At 39.2% G+C, this 20,837-nt stretch overlaps 1 protein-coding gene across 2 annotated transcripts; it reads left to right on the forward strand.

Annotated features, from left to right (window-relative positions):
• The first annotated feature begins 1,129 nt into the window (after positions 1-1,129).
• On the forward strand, positions 1,130-20,423 carry LOC142281358 (uncharacterized). Of its 2 annotated transcripts, none has more exons than XM_075332844.1 (3): positions 1,130-3,303; positions 6,850-7,358; positions 18,719-20,423. In XM_075332844.1, the coding sequence occupies exons 2-3, from the start codon at positions 6,876-6,878 to the stop codon at positions 20,303-20,305; spliced, it is 2,070 nt and encodes a 689-aa protein (XP_075188959.1). In that variant the 5' UTR covers positions 1,130-3,303; positions 6,850-6,875; the 3' UTR covers positions 20,306-20,423. The 2 variants fall into 2 exon arrangements, with proteins under 2 accessions (XP_075188959.1, XP_075188960.1); XM_075332845.1 differs by lacking the exon at positions 1,130-3,303 and adding an exon at positions 6,647-6,764.
• The last annotated feature ends 414 nt before the right edge of the window (positions 20,424-20,837 follow it).

Genomic DNA, 20,837 nt, shown 5'->3' on the forward strand with positions numbered 1-20,837 from the left:
TCTTGTACATAGGGGGCAGTATTATATGAGGTATAGATAATTTTCTGTGTTTCAGGTGTATACCCGTCTTCATTTACACTTCCCCTTCTTCCTGATTAACAGGCACTTTTCTTCCGCAGATGATGATGATGGTGATGGTGAGGGACGCGTGCAGCAGCCGGCAGACATTACATATGGCTTATTGTGAGGCAGATGAACTTTAGAACGCTGTCTGGACAGAAGGAATGATGGGGACAGGGAACAAGAGTCTTATCGAGTCTCCTTAGTGAGTTCTTCAAGGTTAATGACGTCCTAAAATAGTATAAGATACCGGATCTCCTCCTCCAAGCTGCACATTACGTTACTCCTGTAGTGAGATCACCCTACACCCGGGATCTGGAATTGTAGGACCGTCTTTCACAAAATATTTTTTAAAAACTATTGTTAGATGTGGAAAGTTGCCAAATAGACTCATTGATTCTCACGGCAGCATACAGGATGGAGTCACCGTGAGAAGACAAGTCCCAGGTCCTCAGATAATTCTCACCTTGTGGGAAGCTTGTTGGGAAATGATGTTCCCAAAAAATTACAGCAACCCTTTGGCATCATTGAAAATACGGAACCCAACCTGGTTTAGTCTAGCTTTTCCTTGGAAACCAACATAGGAAAGAATTCAAGTCCACCACCCAAGAAGTGTTGGAGACATACACAAGTGGACTCATGATGGTCGTTCACAAGACTAGACCTACACGAAAAGTCAACTCCTTGCTATAAAATTAGCACCAAAGGAGGTCCTGGTTCAGTAATGCCCTATGGTCCTCCACCACTGTCAGAACATATGTTGCTACTCACGAAAATGTAATACCAACAAAGACCTGGAAATTTAGCCCAAGATCATCTATCCTAAGCTGAAGACCAACCTACTGGTACAAGTCTCCTCACGCCCTATTCTGTTGGTCGTTAGCCATCTTTTCTATTGGATTGAAGTTTGAGCTCTCACTGGACTTTCTGTCACAATGACTTTGGGATAGCGGTCAACCGGTTCTCCTAAGCTGTCACTCAAGCCAGGGGCCCTACACTATCCCTAATGTCACAGATACTCCTGATGGTGGAGATGCCTGACCTTGGACATCAACATAGGAATGAATTGAAGTCCACCATCCAAGAAGTGTTGGAAACTCACACATGAGGACTCATGATGGTCGTTCAGAAGACTAGACAAAAACTCAAATCCTTGCAGTAAAATTAGTGCCAAAGAGGTTTCTGGTTCAGTACTACCCTGGGATCCTCCACCACTCTCCGGACAAATGTTGCTACTCACGAAAATGTAATAAAAATGAAGACCTGGAAATTCAGCCCAAGAAGATCTATCCTAAGCTGAAGACCACCCTGCCGGTATAAGCCTCCTCACACTCTACTCTGTTGGTCATCCAATTTCTATTGGATTCAAGTCTGAGCTCTCACTGGACTTTCTGTCACGATAACTTTGCGATACTGGTCAACCAGTTCTCCTAAGCTGTCTCTCAAGCTAGGGGGCCCTATACTATCCCTAATCTCCTGATGGTGGAGAGGCCGTAGTCTCCTTCCTGGCCCTGCTCCTGACCAGTCCTGATCTGATTCACCCTTCCCCTTGGGAGGGACGAGACAGGTGTGTGTTGAAACCTACAGATAAAGACAGGCAAGGGAAAAATCAAAACTCTGTCACACAGCACGCACATAGAGGGTAAAGACAACATGAGATTCAGGGGGAAAAAATAAGAGCAGGAAGGAAGCGACAAAACAACAGGGGTAAACTCCACAATTGCACCAAGCACCAGAAAGTCTGGAACACCACACCTCACAGACCAAAATAAAATAAACTATAGCTGGCATGGGTGGAAGGATCCCACCACCATAAATAGGAGGGGAGCAGGTGTGATAGGTCTCTCCACAACATGTGATTAAAGAAGAAAGCAGACCAGCAGAGCTTAACTCTTGCTAGCCTACCTATGGATCAGCACACAGCAGGTCGACGCCTGAATCAGCCTGTGTTGATTCCAGACACCAGAGAAACAATTGGACGGAGTGTCAGAATCTACAATCTGAACAGAGTCCAATACCGCCTGACAGTCAGCTAAGTTTGTGCAAAACTCTGTGTGACACGTTAATCTCCATCTTCTTCTAATGAAGCCGTTCTTCTGTTGATATTGAGGTCACTAAAATTCGTTATCATGCTCAAAGGTGAAATTCATCGTCATTTTAAGCTTTTTTAACAGAGACCTGAAGGTTTTGATGCAGAATTGACTGATCTTTGAAAATGTTGATAATTTCCTTGACCTTAGCACCAGTTTCAGCTGCCACAAATCAGACCCAAAGTATAATGCTGCCTCCACCATGCCTCATCATGGGGAGGGTGATCTTCTGGTGATGCACATTATTGATTTTTCAGCATTTGGAATTATAGCCAAAAAGTTCCACCTTGGTCTCATCAGACACTTTTCTTACATGCATTTCGTAGACTTGATGTAGGTCTTCGCAAAATATAACTGAGCTTGGATGTTTTTTTTCTTTGGAAGAAAAAGTTTCTATCTTGTTTCCCTACCCCATTGACCAGACATATGAGGAAAACAGGAGATAGTACTCAACCTGTACTTGCCAGAAATTCATGCAGCTCCTTTAATGTTCCTGCCCACCTCTTGAAACCTCCTAGATCAATTATCTTCCTGTCTTTTCATCAGCTTTTGAGAGATGTCCTCTTTCAAGTAATGTCACTCTTGTGCCAAAAGTAAGCCACTTCTTGATGACATCTTCACAGCGCTTCATGGTAGATCTAATGCCTTGGAAATTTCATTGTAGTCTTCTCTTGCCTGATACCTTACAATGAGATCCCTTTGCTGTGTTGTCAGCTGTTTATGGGCCATGGATTTTATTGTAAAATGCAACTAAAATCCTCCCAGAACGGATAAACTTTACACGGGGTTAATCAGATTTTTTGGTAGGTTTTCTTTTACATGATGAAAAGCTAGCTTTTTACCAGGGGCGTGTAGACTTTTTATATTTACTTTATACACAAGGGGATTTCCAGCATTACTAGAAATGGATTGTATATGTGCATGTATATAGGGTTGCAAGATTATTGTAGTATAGAATATATAATACAGGGAGACAGCGGCTCCTTCTTAGAAACCACAGGAACATTATGAGTTTCCAGAACATACAAATTTAACGCCAGGAAGCATCAGCTCCATGTGATAAGCTCCGAGTGCAGAAGCGTGAAGACCACAAAGCAGAAGAAGAAGAGAAGAAGGCAGCGGAGGACGGTGAGGACAGGAGCGTCTGGCCAAGGTGAGGGGATGTACGATAACCTATGAGTATTTTTTATATATATATATATATATATATATATATATATATATATATATATATAAAAGTACACATACCGTGGGGAGAATAAGTATTTGATCCTCTGCTAATTTTGCAAGTTTTCCCATCTACAAGGAATGGTCTGTAATTTTATTAGTAGGTAACTTCAACTGTGACAGAGTCCAAAAAGGATTTTGATATAATGAATTTGCATTTTATTGCATTAAATAAGTATTTTATCACCTATCAACCAGCAAGAATTCTGCTGTATTAATTGCACCTGTTTGAAAATGTTACCTGTATGAAAGACTCCTGTCCAAACACTCAATCAATCACAGTCCAATCTCTGCATCATGGCCAAGACCATAGAGCTGTCTAAGGACATCAGGGACAAAATTGTAGACCTGCACAAGGCAGGGATGTGGTACAGGACAATAGGCAAGCAGCTTGGTGAGAAGGCAACAACTGTTGGTGTAATTATTAGAAAATGGAAGAAACACAAGATGACTGTCAATAATAATAATAATATTTATTCATTTATATAGTGCTGTTAATTCCACAGCGCTTTACATACAGTGACAACTTTGTCTCCATTGGGGCTCACAATCTAGGTTCCCTGTGAGTATGTTTTTGGAGTGTGGGAGGAAACCGGAGAACCCCCATGCAAACACGGGGAGAACATACAAACTCCTTGCAGTTGGTGTCCTTAGTGGGATTTGAACCCATGACCCCAGCGCTGCAAGACTGCAGTGCTAACCACTGAGCTTCCGTGCCACTTATATCTTACTTGGTCTGGGGCTCCTTGCAAGATCTCAACTTGTGGGGTAAGGATGATTCTGAGAAAGCTCAGGAATCAGCCGACGACTACACGGGAGGACCTAGTCAATGACCTGAAGAGAGATGGCACCATAGTCTCACAGATTAGTAACACACTATGCTGTCATGGATTACAATCCTGTAGGGCACAAAAGGTACCCTTTCAAGGCCCATTTGAAGTTTGCCAATGACCATCTGGATGATCCAGAGGAGGCATGGGAAAAGGTCATGTGGACAGATGAGACTAAAATAGAATTTTTTGGTATGAACTCCACTCGCTGTGTTTGGAGAAAGAAGAAGGATGAGTACAACCCCAACAACACCTTCCCAAAGCATTGTGGTGGAAACATCACACTTTGGGGGTGCTTTTCTGCCAAAGTGACGGGACAACTGCATCGTAATGAAAGGAGGATGGATGAGGTTATGTATTGCAAGTTTTTGGCCAACACAGTCAAAACACAAAGCCAGAGCAACTAAGGAGCGGCTCCGTAAGGAGCATTTCATGGTCCTGGAGTAACCTAACCAGTCTCCAGACCTGACCCCAATAGGAAATCTTTGTAGGAGCTGAAAATCAATATTTCCCAGCTGCAGCCCTGAAACTTGAAAGATCTGGAGAACATCTGTATGGAAGAGTGACCTGAAAGATCTGGAGAAGATCTGTATGGAGGAGTGACCTGAAACATCTGGAGAAGATCTGTATGGAGGAGTGACCTGAAAGATCTGGAGAAGATCTGTATGGAGGAGTGACCTGAAAGATCTGGAGAAGATCTGTATGGAGGAGTGTCCTGAAAGATCTGGAGAAGATCTGTCTGGAGGAGAGACCTGAAACATCTGGAGAAGATCTGTATGGAGGAGTGACCTGAAAGATCTGGAGAAGATCTGTATGGAGGAGTGACCTGAAACATCTGGAGAAGATCTGTATGGAGGAATGACCTGAAAGATCTGGAGAAGATCTGTATGGAGGAGTGACCTGAAACATCTGGAGAAGATCTGTCTGGAGGAGTGACCTGAAAGATCTGGAGAAGATCTGTATGGAGGAGTGTCCTGAAAGATCTGGAGAAGATCTGTATGGAGGAGAGACCTGAAACATCTGGAGAAGATCTGTATGGAGGAGTGACCTGAAAGATCTGGAGAAGATCTGTATGGAGGAGTGACCTGAAAGATCTGGAGAAGATCTGTATGGAGGAGTGACCTGAAACATCTGGAGAAGATCTGTCTGGAGGAGTGACCTGAAAGATCTGGAGAAGATCTGTATGGAGGAGTGACCTGAAAGATCTGGAGAAGATCTGTATGGAGGAGTTATTCCATGTATTCCCCTTCCATAGTCACTGGTGTGCATGCCTTATCTCCCCATAGTGATGTTTTTTAGGTTTTTTGCACCCAGTTCAGACGTAGAATGGAGTTCCAAACGTTATTCCTTAATGTTAGTAGTTTTTCGTTTGTGAACCCTCCCCATACACACCTATTGCCAATCCACATCGTATATATAGCCTGGGTCTCAGCCTCCCATACACGGTAAGTTTTTTAACTGCATGAGAGGACACACACAAGCTAGGGACCCCAACGTAGAGAAATACTTTGGCGTAGTGTTGGGGCTCTATTGCATTGATCAATTCAGTAGCTAAATTTCTCTTTATTCATATATTCATGGCAGTAATGCAGGTTCCATTTTTCACATTTCATTCTTACAAATAGCTATTGAATTTTTCATGTCAGTATTCACACAGCAGTTTCTGCTATTACATGTATTCCCCTTCCATAGTCACTGGTGTGCATGCCTTATCTCCCCATACTGTATGGAGGAGTGACCTGAAAGATCTGGAGAAGATCTGTATGGAGGAGTGACCTGAAAGATCTGGAGAAGATCTGTATGGAGGAGTGACCTGAAAGATCTGGAGAAGATATGTATGGAGGAGTGACCTGAAAGATCTGGAGAAGATATGTATGGAGGAGTGACCTGAAAGATCTGGAGAAGATATGTATGGAGGAGTGACCTGAAAGATCTGGAGAAGATATGTATGGAGGAGTGACCTGAAAGATCTGGAGAAGATCTGTATGGAGGAGTGACCTGAAAGATCTGGAGAAGATATGTATGGAGGAGTGACCTGAAAGATCTGGAGAAGATATGTATGGAGGAGTGACCTGAAAGATCTGGAGAAGATATGTATGGAGGAGTGACCTGAAAGATCTGGAGAAGATATGTATGGAGGAGTGACCTGAAAGATCTGGAGAAGATATGTATGGAGGAGTGACCTGAAAGATCTGGAGAAGATCTGTATGGAGGAGTGACCTGAAAGATCTGGAGAAGATCTGTATGGAGGAGTGACCTGAAAGATCTGGAGAAGATCTGTGGAGGAGTCGCCGAAATCCCCACTGCAGTGTGTAAATACACATTGATTATGTAAAAATCATACAGTGGGATATTTTAGATATTTTTTATTCTGTCTTTTTCAGTTGAAGTTACCTACGATAAAAATTATAGATCTCCATTCTCTGTAGGTGACAAAACGTGTCAAATCGGCAGTGGGTGGTGTATAACTGATATCTGGTGGGTCGGTGAGAAGAGCTGCTCTCGGCATTAGTAATAGCCAGAAGACATCATGACTGAAGCTGCGGCAGATATGATGGTGAGAGCAGAATAGAGAAGAATTCAGAGAAGATGTTGTAAAGATGAGACTGATGTTTTTACAGTTCCTCATCTTTGTCTTCCAGGTCACAGACTTTCCTTCAGCTTCATCATGAATTTCCTTCTTGGCTTCGGCCTCTTCGGTCTCGTCGTAGTCAGTAAAGTTTTCTCCAATCCTTCTTGTACCACTGAGAAGGTCAAAAATAAGGAAGAAACATCTTGTACCAATCTTGGTTTGTCGGTTCTCCCGGTGACTGACATCCAGAAGACCACCACCGTCCTCCTCCTGTCCTATAACAACTTCAAGTCTATCTCCACCTCCATGTTTAAGGGCTTTAACAATTTGGTAGAACTGGAAATTACTGATAATGGGATGACCAAGTTTGATATAGACATACCATTAATCATAGAAGAACTCAACCTGGCCAACAACTCACTAAGAAAACTGCCCAAAGTGTCACAGCTATCCGCACTAACTAAACTGGTGCTATCCAACAACCAGATCGTCACCATCCAGGAGGACGCCTTCATGGGGCTGAAGAGGCTGACACACCTGGAGCTGCAGCATAACCAGATCAACTCACTCCCAGAAAAGGTGAGGACAAAATATACCACCTATATGTATGGAATATAACTACTATAATACTGCCCCTATGTACAGGAATATAACTACTATAATACTGCTCCTATGTACAAGAATATAACTACTATAATACTGCCCCTATATACTAGAATATAACTACTATAATACTGCCCCTATGTACAGGAATATAACTACTATAATACTGCCCCTATATACTAGAATATAACTACTATAATACTGCCCCTATGTACAGGAATATAACTACTATAATACTGCCCCCTATGTACAAGAATATAACTACTATAATACTGCCCCCCTATGTACAAGAATATAACTACTATAATACTGCCCCTATGTACAAGAATATAACTACTATAATACTGCTCCTATGTACAAGAATATAACTATTATAATACTGCCCCTATGTACAAGAATATAACTACTATAATACTGCCCCTATGTACAAGAATATAACTACTATAATACAGCCTCCTATGTACAAGAATATAACTACTATAATACTGCCTCTATGTACAAGAATATAACTACTATAATACTGCCCCCCTATGTACAAGAATATAACTGCTATAATACTGCTCCTATGTACAAGAATATAACTACTATAATACTGCCCCTATATACAAGAATATAACTGCTATAATACTGCTCCCTATGTACAAGAATATAACTACTATAATACTGCCCCTATGTGTAAGAATATAATCACTATAATACTGCCCCTATGTACAAGAATATAATTACTATAATACTGCCCCCTATGTACAAGAATATAACTACTATAATACTGCCCCCTATGTACAAGAATATAACTACTATAATACTGCCCCTATGTACAAGAATATAACTACTATAATACTGCCCCTATGTACAGGAATATAACTACTATAATACTGCCCCCTATGTACAAGAATATAACTACTATAATACTGCCCCTATGTACAAGAATATAACTACTATAATACTGCCCCTATGTACAAGAATATAACTACTATAATACTGCTCCTATATACAAGAATATAACTACTATAATACTGCCCCTATGTACAAGAATATAACTACTATAATACTGCCCTCTATGTACAAGAATAAAACTACTATAATACTGCTCCTATGTACAGGAATATAACTACTATAATACTGCTCCTATGTACAAGAATATAACTATTATAATACTGCCCCTATGTACAAGAATATAACTACTATAATACTGCCCCTATGTACAAGAATATAACTACTATAATACAGCCTCCTATGTACAAGAATATAACTACTATAATACTGCCCCCTATGTACAAGAATATAACTACTATAATACTGCCCCTATGTACAAGAATATAACTACTATAATACTGCCCCCTATGTACAAGAATATAACTACTATAATACTGCCCCTATGTACAGGAATATAACTACTATAATACTGCCCCCTATGTACAAGAATATAACTACTATAATACTGCCCCTATGTACAAGAATATAACTATATAATACTGCCCCTATGTACAAGAATATAGCTACTATAATACTGCTCCTATGTACAAGAATATAACTACTATAATACTGCCCCTATGTACAAGAATATAACTACTATAATACTGCTCCTATGTACAAGAATATAACTACTATAATACTGCCCCTATGTACAAGAATATAACTACTATAATACTGCCCCCCTATGTACAAGAATATAACTACTATAATACTGCCCCTATGTACAAGAATATAACTACTATAATACTGCTCCTATGTACAAGAATATAACTATTATAATACTGCCCCTATGTACAAGAATATAACTACTATAATACTGCTCCTATGTACAAGAATATAACTACTATAATACTGCCCCTATGTACAAGAATATAACTACTATAATACTGCCCCCTATGTACAAGAATATAACTACTATAATACTGCCCCTATGTACAGGAATATAACTACTATAATACTGCCCCCTATGTACAAGAATATAACTACTATAATACTGCCCCTATGTACAAGAATATAACTATATAATACTGCCCCTATGTACAAGAATATAGCTACTATAATACTGCTCCTATGTACAAGAATATAACTACTATAATACTGCCCCTATGTACAAGAATATAACTACTATACTGCCCCTATGTACAAGAATATAACTACTATAATACTGCCCCTATGTACAAGAATATAACTACTATAATACTGCCCCCCTATGTACAAGAATATAACTACTATAATACTGCCCCTATGTACAAGAATATAACTACTATAATACTGCTCCTATGTACAAGAATATAACTATTATAATACTGCCCCTATGTACAAGAATATAACTACTATAATACTGCTCCTATGTTCAAGAATATAACTATTATAATACTGCCCCTATGTACAAGAATATAACTACTATAATACTGCCCCCTATGTACAAGAATATAACTACTATAATACTGCCTCTATGTACAAGAATATAACTACTATAATACTGCCCCCCTATGTACAAGAATATAACTGCTATAATACTGCTCCTATGTACAAGAATATAACTACTATAATACTGCCCCTATATACAAGAATATAACTGCTATAATACTGCTCCCTATGTACAAGAATATAACTACTATAATACTGCCCCTATGTACAAGAATATAATCACTATAATACTGCCTCTAGGTACAAGAATATAACTACTATAATACTGTCCCCTATGTACAAGAATATAACTACTATAATACTGCCCCCTATGTACAAGAATATAACTACTATAATACTGCCCCCTATGTACAGGAATATAACTACTATAATACTGCCCCCTATGTACAAGAATATAACTACTATAATACTGTCCCCTATGTACAAGAATATAACTACTATAATACTGCTCCTATATACAAGAATATAACTACTATAATACTGCCCCTATGTACAAGAATATAACTACTATAATACTGCCCTCTATGTACAAGAATAAAACTACTATAATACTGCTCCTATGTACAAGAATATAACTACTATAATACTGCTCCTATGTACAGGAATATAACTACTATAATACTGCCGCTATGTACAAGAATATAACTGCTATAATACTGCCCCTATGTACAGGAATATAACTACTATAATACTGCCGCTATGTACAAGAATATAACTACTATAATACTGCCCCCTATGTACAAGAATATAACTACTATAATACTGCCTCTAGGTACAAGAATATAACTACTATAATACTGCCCCTATGTACAAGAATATAACTACTATAATACTGCCTCTAGGTACAAAAATATAACTACTATAATACTGTCCCCTATGTACAAGAATATAACTACTATAATACTGCCCCCTATGTACAAGAATATAACTACTATAATACTGTCCCTATGTACAAGAATATAACTACTATAATACTAACTCTAGGTACAAGAATATAACTACTATAATACTGCCCCTATGTACAAGAATATAACTACTATAATACTGCTCCTATATACAAGAATATAACTACTATAATACTGCCCCTATATACAAGAATATAACTGCTATAATACTGCTCCCTATGTACAAGAATATAACTGCTATAATACTGCTCCTATGTACAAGAATATAACTACTATAATACTGCCCCTATGTGTAAGAATATAATCACTATAATACTGCCCCTATGTACAAGAATATAACTACTATAATACTGCCCCCTATGTACAAGAATATAACTACTATAATACTGCCCCCTATGTACAAGAATATAACTACTATAATACTGCTCCTATGTACAGGAATATAACTACTATAATACTGCCCCTATATACAAGAATATAACTACTATAATACTGCCCCCTATGTACAGGAATATAACTACTATAATACTGCCCCTATGTACAGGAATATAACTACTATAATACTGCCCCTATGTACAAGAATATAACTACTATAATACTGCTCCTATATACAAGAATATAACTACTATAATACTGCCCCCTATATACAAGAATATAACTGCTATAATACTGCCCCTATGTACAGGAATATAACTACTATAATACTGCCCCCTATATACAAGAATATAACTGCTATAATACTGCCCCTATGTACAGGAATATAACTACTATAATACTGCCCCCTATATACAAGAATATAACTGCTATAATACTGCTCCTATGTACAAGAATATAACTACTATAATACTGCCCCCTATATACAAGAATATAACTACTATAATACTGCCGCTATGTACAAGAATATAACTACTATAATACTGTCCCCTATGTACAAGAATATAACTACTATAATACTGCCCCCTATGTACAAGAATATAACTACTATAATACTGCCCCCTATGTACAAGAATATAACTACTATAATACTGCCCCTATGTACAAGAATATAACTACTATAATACTGTCCTCTATATACAAGAATATAACTACTATAATACTGCCTCCTATGTACAGGAATATAACTACTATAATACTGCCCCCTATGTACAAGAATATAATTACTATAATACTGCCCCCTATGTACAAGAATATAACTACTATAATACTGCCTCTAGGTACAAGAATATAACTACTATAATACTGCCCCTATGTACAAGAATATAACTACTATAATACTGCCCTCTATGTACAAGAATATAACTACTATAATACTGCCTCTAGGTACAAGAATATAACTACTAAAATACTGCCCCTATGTACAAGAATATCACTACTATAATACTGCCCCCTATGTACAAGAATATCACTACTATAATACTGTCCCTATGTACAAGAATATAACTACTATAATACTGCCCCCGATGTACAAGAATATAACTACTATAATACTGCCCCCTATGTACAAGAATATAACTACTATAATAGTGCCCCTATGTACAAGAATATACCTACTATAATACTGCCCCTATGTACAAGAATATAACTACTATAATACTGCCCCCTATGTACAAGAATATAACTACTATAATAGTGCCCCTATGTACAAGAATATAACTACTATAATACTAACTCTAGGTACAAGAATATAACTACTATAATACTGCCCCTATGTACAAGAATATAACTACTATAATACTAACTCTAGGTACAAGAATATAACTACTATAATACTGCCCCTATGTACAAGAATATAACTACTATAATACTGCCCTCTATGTACAAGAATATAACTACTATAATACTGCCTCTAGGTACAAGAATATAACTACTAAAATACTGCTCCTATGTACAAGAATATAACTACTATAATACTAACTCTAGGTACAAGAATATAACTACTATAATACTGCCCCCTATGTACAGGAATATAACTACTATAATACTAACTCTAGGTACAAGAATATAACTACTATAATACTGCCCCCTATATACAAGAATATAACTGCTATAATACTGCCCCTATGTACAGGAATATAACTACTATAATACTGCCCCCTATATACAAGAATATAACTGCTATAATACTGCCCCTATGTACAGGAATATAACTACTATAATACTGCCCCCTATATACAAGAATATAACTGCTATAATACTGCTCCTATGTACAAGAATATAACTACTATAATACTGCCCCCTATATACAAGAATATAACTACTATAATACTGCCGCTATGTACAAGAATATAACTACTATAATACTGTCCCCTATGTACAAGAATATAACTACTATAATACTGCCCCCTATGTACAAGAATATAACTACTATAATACTGCCCCCTATGTACAAGAATATAACTACTATAATACTGCCTCTAGGTACAAGAATATAACTACTATAATACTGCCCCTATGTACAAGAATATAACTACTATAATACTGCCCTCTATGTACAAGAATATAACTACTATAATACTGCCTCTAGGTACAAGAATATAACTACTAAAATACTGCCCCTATGTACAAGAATATCACTACTATAATACTGCCCCCTATGTACAAGAATATCACTACTATAATACTGTCCCTATGTACAAGAATATAACTACTATAATACTGCCCCCGATGTACAAGAATATAACTACTATAATACTGCCCCCTATGTACAAGAATATAACTACTATAATAGTGCCCCTATGTACAAGAATATACCTACTATAATACTGCCCCTATGTACAAGAATATAACTACTATAATACTGCCCCCTATGTACAAGAATATAACTACTATAATAGTGCCCCTATGTACAAGAATATAACTACTATAATACTAACTCTAGGTACAAGAATATAACTACTATAATACTGCCCCTATGTACAAGAATATAACTATTATAATACTAACTCTAGGTACAAGAATATAACTACTATAATACTGCCCCTATGTACAAGAATATAACTACTATAATACTGCCCTCTATGTACAAGAATATAACTACTATAATACTGCCTCTAGGTACAAGAATATAACTACTATAATACTGCTGCCTATGTACAAGAATATAACTACTATAATACTGCCCCTATGTACAAGAATATAACTACTATAATACTGCTCCTATGTACAAGAATATAACTACTATAATACTAACTCTAGGTACAAGAATATAACTACTATAATACTGCCCCCTATGTACAGGAATATAACTACTATAATACTAACTCTAGGTACAAGAATATAACTACTATAATACTTACTTCAGTTCATGTAGAGATCATGTCTACAACTGTGAACGTTTGTTTTTCATTTTATTGTGAAGCAAACAGTAAAAGGACAAAATAACTGAAAACGTCAGTGTGCAGAACCCCCCCTAAGATCAGTACTTTGTGGTACCTCCTTTTGCGGCACTTACAGTTGATCGTCTCTTTGAATAAGTCTCTATGTACAGTACAGACCAAAAGTTTGGACACACCTTCTCATTCAAAGAGTTTTCTTTATTTTCTTGACTCTGAAAATTGTAGATTCACATTGAAGGCATCAAAACCATGCATTATTACATGTGGAATGAAATACTTAACAAAAAAGTGTGAAACAAATGAAAATATGTCTTATATTCTAGGTTCTTCACAGTCGTCGCCTTTTGCTTTGATTACTGCTTTGCACACTCTTGGCATTCTCTTGATGAGCTTTAAGAGGTAATCACCGGAAATTGTTTTCCAACAGTCTTGAAGGAGTTCCCAGAGATGCTTAGCACTTGTTGGCCCTTTTGCCTTCACTCTGCGGTCCAGCTCACCCCAAACCATCTCGATTGGGTTCAGGTCTGGTGCCTGTGGAGGCCAGGTCATCTGGCGTAGCACCCCATCACTCTCCTTCTTAGTCAAATAGCCCTTACACAGCCTGGAGGTGTGTTTGGGGTCATTGTTCTATTGAAAAATAAATGATGGTCCAACCAAACGCAAACCGGATGGAATAGCACGCCGCTGCAAGATGCTGTGGTAGCCATGCTGGTTCTGTATGCCTTCAATTTTGAATAAACCCCCAACAGTGTCACCAGCGAAGCCCCCCCACACCATCACACCTCCTAGTCCATGCTTCACGGGGGGAACCAGCCATGTAGAGTCCATCCGTTCACCTTTTCTACAAAGACACGGTGGTTGGATCCAAAGATCTCAAATTTGGACTCATCAGACCAAAGCACAGATTTCCACTGGTCTAATGTCCATTCCTTGTGTTCTTTAGCCCAAACAAGTCTCTTCTGCTTGTTCCTGTCCTTAGCAGTGGTTTCCTAGCAGCTATTTTACCATGAAGGCTGCTGCACAAAGTCTCCTCTTAACAGTTGTTCTAGAGATGTGTCTGCTGTTAGAACTCTGTGTGGCATTGACCTGGTCTCTAATCTGAGCTGTTGTTAACTTGCGATTTCTGAGGCTGGTGACTCGGATAAACTTATCCTCCGCAGCAGAGGTGACTCTTGGTCTTCCTTTCCTGGGGCAGTCCTCATGTGAGCCAGTTTCTTTGTAGCGTTTGATGGTTTTTGCCACTGCACTTGGGGACACTTTCAAAGTTTTCCCAATTTTTCGGACTGACCGACCTTCATTTCGTAAAGTAATAATGGGCACTCGTTTTTCTTTACTTCGCTGCTTTTTTCTTGCCATAATACAAATTCTAGCAGTCTATTCAGTAGGACTATCAGCTGTGTATCCACCAGACTTCTGCACAACACAACTGATGGTCCCAACCCCATTTATAAGCCAAGAAATCCCACTTATTAAACCTGACAGGGCACACCTGTGAAGTGAAGACCATTTCCGGTGACTACCTCTTGAAGCTCATCAAGAGAATCCCAAGAGTGTGCAAAGCAGTAATCAAAGCAAAAGGTGGCTACTGTGAAGAACCTAGAATATAAGACATATTTTCAGTTGTTTCACACTTTTTTAAGTATTTCATTCCACATGTGCTAATGCATGGTTTTGATGCCTTCAATGTGAATCTACAATTTTCAGAGTCATGAAAATAAAGAAAACTCTTTGAATGAGGTGTGTCTAAACATTTGGTCTGTACTGTATATAAGTCCCTGCTGCTGAAAAACCTCCCCACAGCATGATGCTGCTGCTACCATGTCTCACTGTGGGGATGGTATTCTTGGGGAGATGAGCTGTGTTACTTTGGCGCCAGACATAGTGTTTACCTTGTTTGCCAAAAAGTTCAGTTTTGGTCTCATCTGACCACAGCACCTTCCTCAGTACATTTGGGGAGTCTCCCACATGTCTTTTGACAAAATCAAAATGAGCCTTCAATTTTTGACTGTAAATAAAGTCTTTTTTTCTGGCCCCTCTTCCACAAAGTCCAACTCTATGGAGTGTATGGCTTATTGTGGTCATATGGACAGATATTCTAGTCTCTGCTTAGGAACTCTGCAGCTCCTTCAGGGTTACCTTTGGTCTCTGTGCTGCCTCTCGGATTAATGCCCTTCTTGCTTGGGCTAAGAGTTTTGGTGGGTGGCCCTCTCTTGGTAGGTTTGTTGTGGTACCATGTTCTTCGGATTTGATGATAATGGATTTAATGGTTCTCCAGGGGCTCATCAGAGCGTGGGATATTTTTGACTTGTACTTCTTAACACATTGTCTCTGACTTGTTCGGAGACCTTCTAGGTCATCATGGTGTTATTTGGAGGTCTACTTGGTCTTCATGGTGTTGTTTGGAGATCTCCTTGGTCTTCATGGTGTTGTTTGGAGATCTCCTTGGTCTTCATGGTGTTGTTTGGAGATCTCCTTGGTCTTCATGGTGTTGTTTGGAGATCTCCTTGGTCTTCATTGTGTTGTTTGGAGATCTAGTTGGTGTTCATGGTGTTGTTTGGGGATTTCCTTGGACTAAATATTGTTGTTTGGAGACCTAGTTGGTGTTCATGTTGTTGTTTGGGCTTTTCCTTGGTCTAAATATTGTTGTTTGGAGACCTCCTTGGTCTAAATGGTGTAGTTTGGAGATCTCTTTGGTATTCACAGTATTCTTTGGAGATCTCCTTGGTCTTCATGGTGTTGTTTGTAGATCTCCTTTGTCTTCATGGTGTTGTTTAAAGATTTAATTGGTTTTCATGGTGTTGTTTGACGATCTCCTCTGTCTTCATGGTGTTGTTTGGAGATCTCCTTGGTCTTCATGGTGTTGTTTGGAGATCTCCTTGGTCTTCATGGTGTTGTTTGGAGATCTCCTTGGTCTTCATTGTGTTGTTTGGAGATCTAGTTGGTGTTCATGGTGTTGTTTGGGGTTTTCCTTGGTCTAAATATTGTTGTTTGGAGACCTCCTTGGTCTAAATGGTGTAGTTTGGAGATCTCTTTTGTATTCACAGTATTCTTTGGAGATCTCCTTGGTCTTCATGGTGTAGTTTGGAGATCTCCTTGGTATTCACAGTATTCTTTGGAGATCTCCTTGGTCTTCATGGTGTTGTTTGGAGATCTCCTTGGTCTTCATGGTGTTGTTTGAAGATCTCCTTTGTCTTCATGGTGTTGTTTGGAGATCTCCTTGGTCTTCATTGTGTTGTTTGGAGATCTAGTTGGTGTTCATGGTGTTTGGGGATTTCCTTGGTCTAAATATTGTTGTTTGGAGATCTCCTTGGTCTTCATGGTGTAGTTTGGAGATCTCCTTGGTATTCACAGCATTCTTTGGAGATCTCCTTGGTCTTCATGGTGTTGTTTGGAGATCTCCTTGGTCTCCATGGTGTTGTTTGAAGATCTCCTTGGTCTTCATGGTGTTGTTTGGAGATCTCCTTGGTCTTCATAGTGTTGTTTGGAGAACTCCTTGATCTTCATGGTGTTGTTTGGAGATCTCCTTGGTCTTCATGGTATGGTTGGTTAGTGGTGAATCTTGCTTAACTCTTTCTCCCCCGGACAATTTTCCGTTTTGCATTTTCTGCTCCAGTTCTTGCGAGAATCGTAACTCTTATTTCTCCGTCAATATTGCCACAAGGGTTTTTTTTTTGCGGGACAAGTTGTACTTTTGAATAAAATCATACGTTTTACCATAAAATATACTGGAAAACGGGAAAACAAATTCCAAGTGCGTGAAATTGCAAAACAAAAGGGCAATTGCACGGTAGTTTTTTGTATATTTTATTCACAGTGTTCACTATATGGTAAAACTGATGAGTCGGTGTGATGTCTCAGGTCGGTGCAAATTCATAGACACTAAACATAAATAGGTTTACTTAGGTAAAGTGTTCAAAAATACTTCTGAAGTTTGTCTCAAAAAAAGAGTAGCGCTTTTGGCGCCATTTTCTGTGACCTGTAGCGTTCTCATTTTTCGGGATCTGGTGCTCAGTGGCGGCTTATTTTTTGCATCTTGAGCGGACGTGTTTACTCATACCATTTCTGTGCAGTTGCTAGCTTTTGATCTCCTGTTATTGCATTTTAAAAATTTTTTGCAACGACCAAAAACAGGTAATTTTTGCATTTGGATTTTTTTTTTCTCGCCACACCGTATACCGATCAGATTAATTTTATATTTTAATAGATCGGACATTTCTGAACTCGGCAATACCAAATACGTCTATTTTTTTTCCTTTTTTTAACGGCATTTTCAATGGAGCAAAAGTGGTGTGATTTGTGACTCTGATTACTTGTTCATTTCTGCTGATCAGAGCTGCACGTCTCTGATCCGCAAAAATGCACTGTTCCTTTAAGAGCTGCCGCACTGTCTCCTGTCACACGAAATACGTCATGATAGCGACAGGGGTCATCTCATGACCCATCGCTACCATGGCAACCATCGGCACCCTGTAATCATGTCATGGGACCTTCGATGGCGGCGGGGAACGGCGCGATTCCCGCCGCGGCAATTTAAATCTCAGTGACACATTTTGACAGCGCAAGCAGGCCCGGGTGGATTACAGGTTGTAATGTAACAAAATAGGTGAAATGCCATGGGGGTGAATACTTTTGCAAGGCACTGTATGTACAAGAATTTAACTAATATGCTTTATATTCTTCTGTGTCTTAGGTATTTATGGCTTTGCCATCACTGGGGCATCTGGATTTGTCATACAACCAGTTGTGGCATCTTCCTGACCGTCTTCTCTCCTACTCTGAGAATCTGAACATTCTTTACTTATCAGGGAATCGTCTCACCGAGATTCCCGACAACTTCTTTGAGGATCTGGAAATGTCTTACGTGTATCTGGAGAAAAATCCCTGGAACTGTAACTGTGCCCTCCTGTACTTCAAGAACTGGCTGGAGGCAGATGAAGACCGAGTCTACGTAACCTCCAAAGAAGGTCCAACTAAGAACCAAAGAAGCGTGGTCTGCTCCGATGGCACCCCGCTCATCGATCACGACATGGATCATTGCTCGATAAGAACTAAAGGGGACATAAATGCTCCTCCTATTACAGAAAAAAATTCCGTGCCCAAAAAGGTCGCTGAGACCACAACACCGACCATAAAAGAATCCACCACATTACCAACCACGACACCAACCATAAAAGAATCCACCACATTACCAACCACGACACCAACGATAAAAGAATCCACCACATTACCAACCATGACACCAACCATAAAAGAATCCACCACATTACCAACCACAACACCAACTTCACAAAAAACCACCACGTTACCAACCACATCACCAACTACACAAAAGACCACCACGTTACCAACCACAACACCAACTACACAAAAGACCACCACGTTACCAACCACACCACCAACTACACAAAAGACCACCACGTTACCAACCACACCACCAACTACACAAAAGACCACCACGTTACCAACCACACCACCAACTACACAAAAGACCACCACGTTACCAACTACACAAAAGACCACCACATTACCAACCACAACACCAACTACACAAAAGACCACCACGTTACCTACCACAACACCAACTACACAAAAGACCACCACGTTACCAACCACAACACCAACTACACAAAAGACCACCACGTTACCAACCACAACACCAACTACACAAAAAACCACCACGTTACCAACCACTATGACAACTACAGAAACTACTATTTTGGAAACCACAAGGACAAAACTAAAAACCATGGAAAGGTCTACCACATCTTACCAAACTACGTTGATGATGACCACCACCATGGTTGGGATCACCACTGAGGAGCCCAACAAAATAACCACTGGAAAAACCATTGAGGAGAGAGAGAAAGCATCTACGATGAGTCCTACTATTGAACCCATGTTGCCACCCCGAAGTTCACGGGTGGCAGCATTTGGCGTAGATTGGTTGGCCAACGTCATCCTCGAATACTGTTGTCTTCTACATGTGATTATTTACGGTTTGTGTATCCTCCTCCTCTTAGTGGAAATGATCCTCACCTTGGTGTGTTTGCTGTGGATCTACTGCTGTAATCAGGACCTTATACAATGGCTTCCAGGAATACGGCTGATCAGATACAGTATGAGGATGCCCATGAGCGATGAAGATATCTTACTCGTCAACAATGGCGCCATTGAGTCCCACTTCAGAGACCAGTCTCTGTCTGGTGTCACTAAGATGTTGGTTCTAGAGTCCAATACTCGGCAACAGGGAGTAAGATACACGTCTGCTATTCTGTAATATACAAGGGCCGGGTCAGACGGTCAATCACAGCTGACATGAATGACTTTAGTTACCAAATCCATCCAACCCCGTACCCCAGTATTATTTGTTGGACCCCCGTGGACTACTGTGATTAAAAAAGTAATAGATCAGGCTGTTGTCATTCCTTACATCAGTGTCATAGTTCATGCTAATGAGACCACTAGGTGGCGCTGTTCTAGACTTTTATAGTTGACAAAAAAACATCCCAACAATCACACCTCATAACAAAATTATCATTTTGGTCTACTGGGAAGTTTCCAAATGTCTGAACTTATTTCAAGCAGCGCTCAACTTTCCTGCACAACGAAGCTTGCAATTACTAGGCAGCTGTGACAGATCAGTGATATGAAACGGCAAATGACACTATGATGATGCACATGGCAGAAGATAATCCTCTGCCATATGCATCAACAGACAAAAAAACAACAATCACACCTCATTAAAAAAAATATCATTTTGGTGTATTGGAAAGTTTCCACATTTCTGGCGTCATTTCTAACAGAGCTCA

The sequence above is a fragment of the Anomaloglossus baeobatrachus genome, unplaced genomic scaffold (genome assembly GCF_048569485.1).
Source record: "Anomaloglossus baeobatrachus isolate aAnoBae1 unplaced genomic scaffold, aAnoBae1.hap1 Scaffold_4725, whole genome shotgun sequence".
Lineage (NCBI taxonomy): Eukaryota > Metazoa > Chordata > Amphibia > Anura > Aromobatidae > Anomaloglossus > Anomaloglossus baeobatrachus.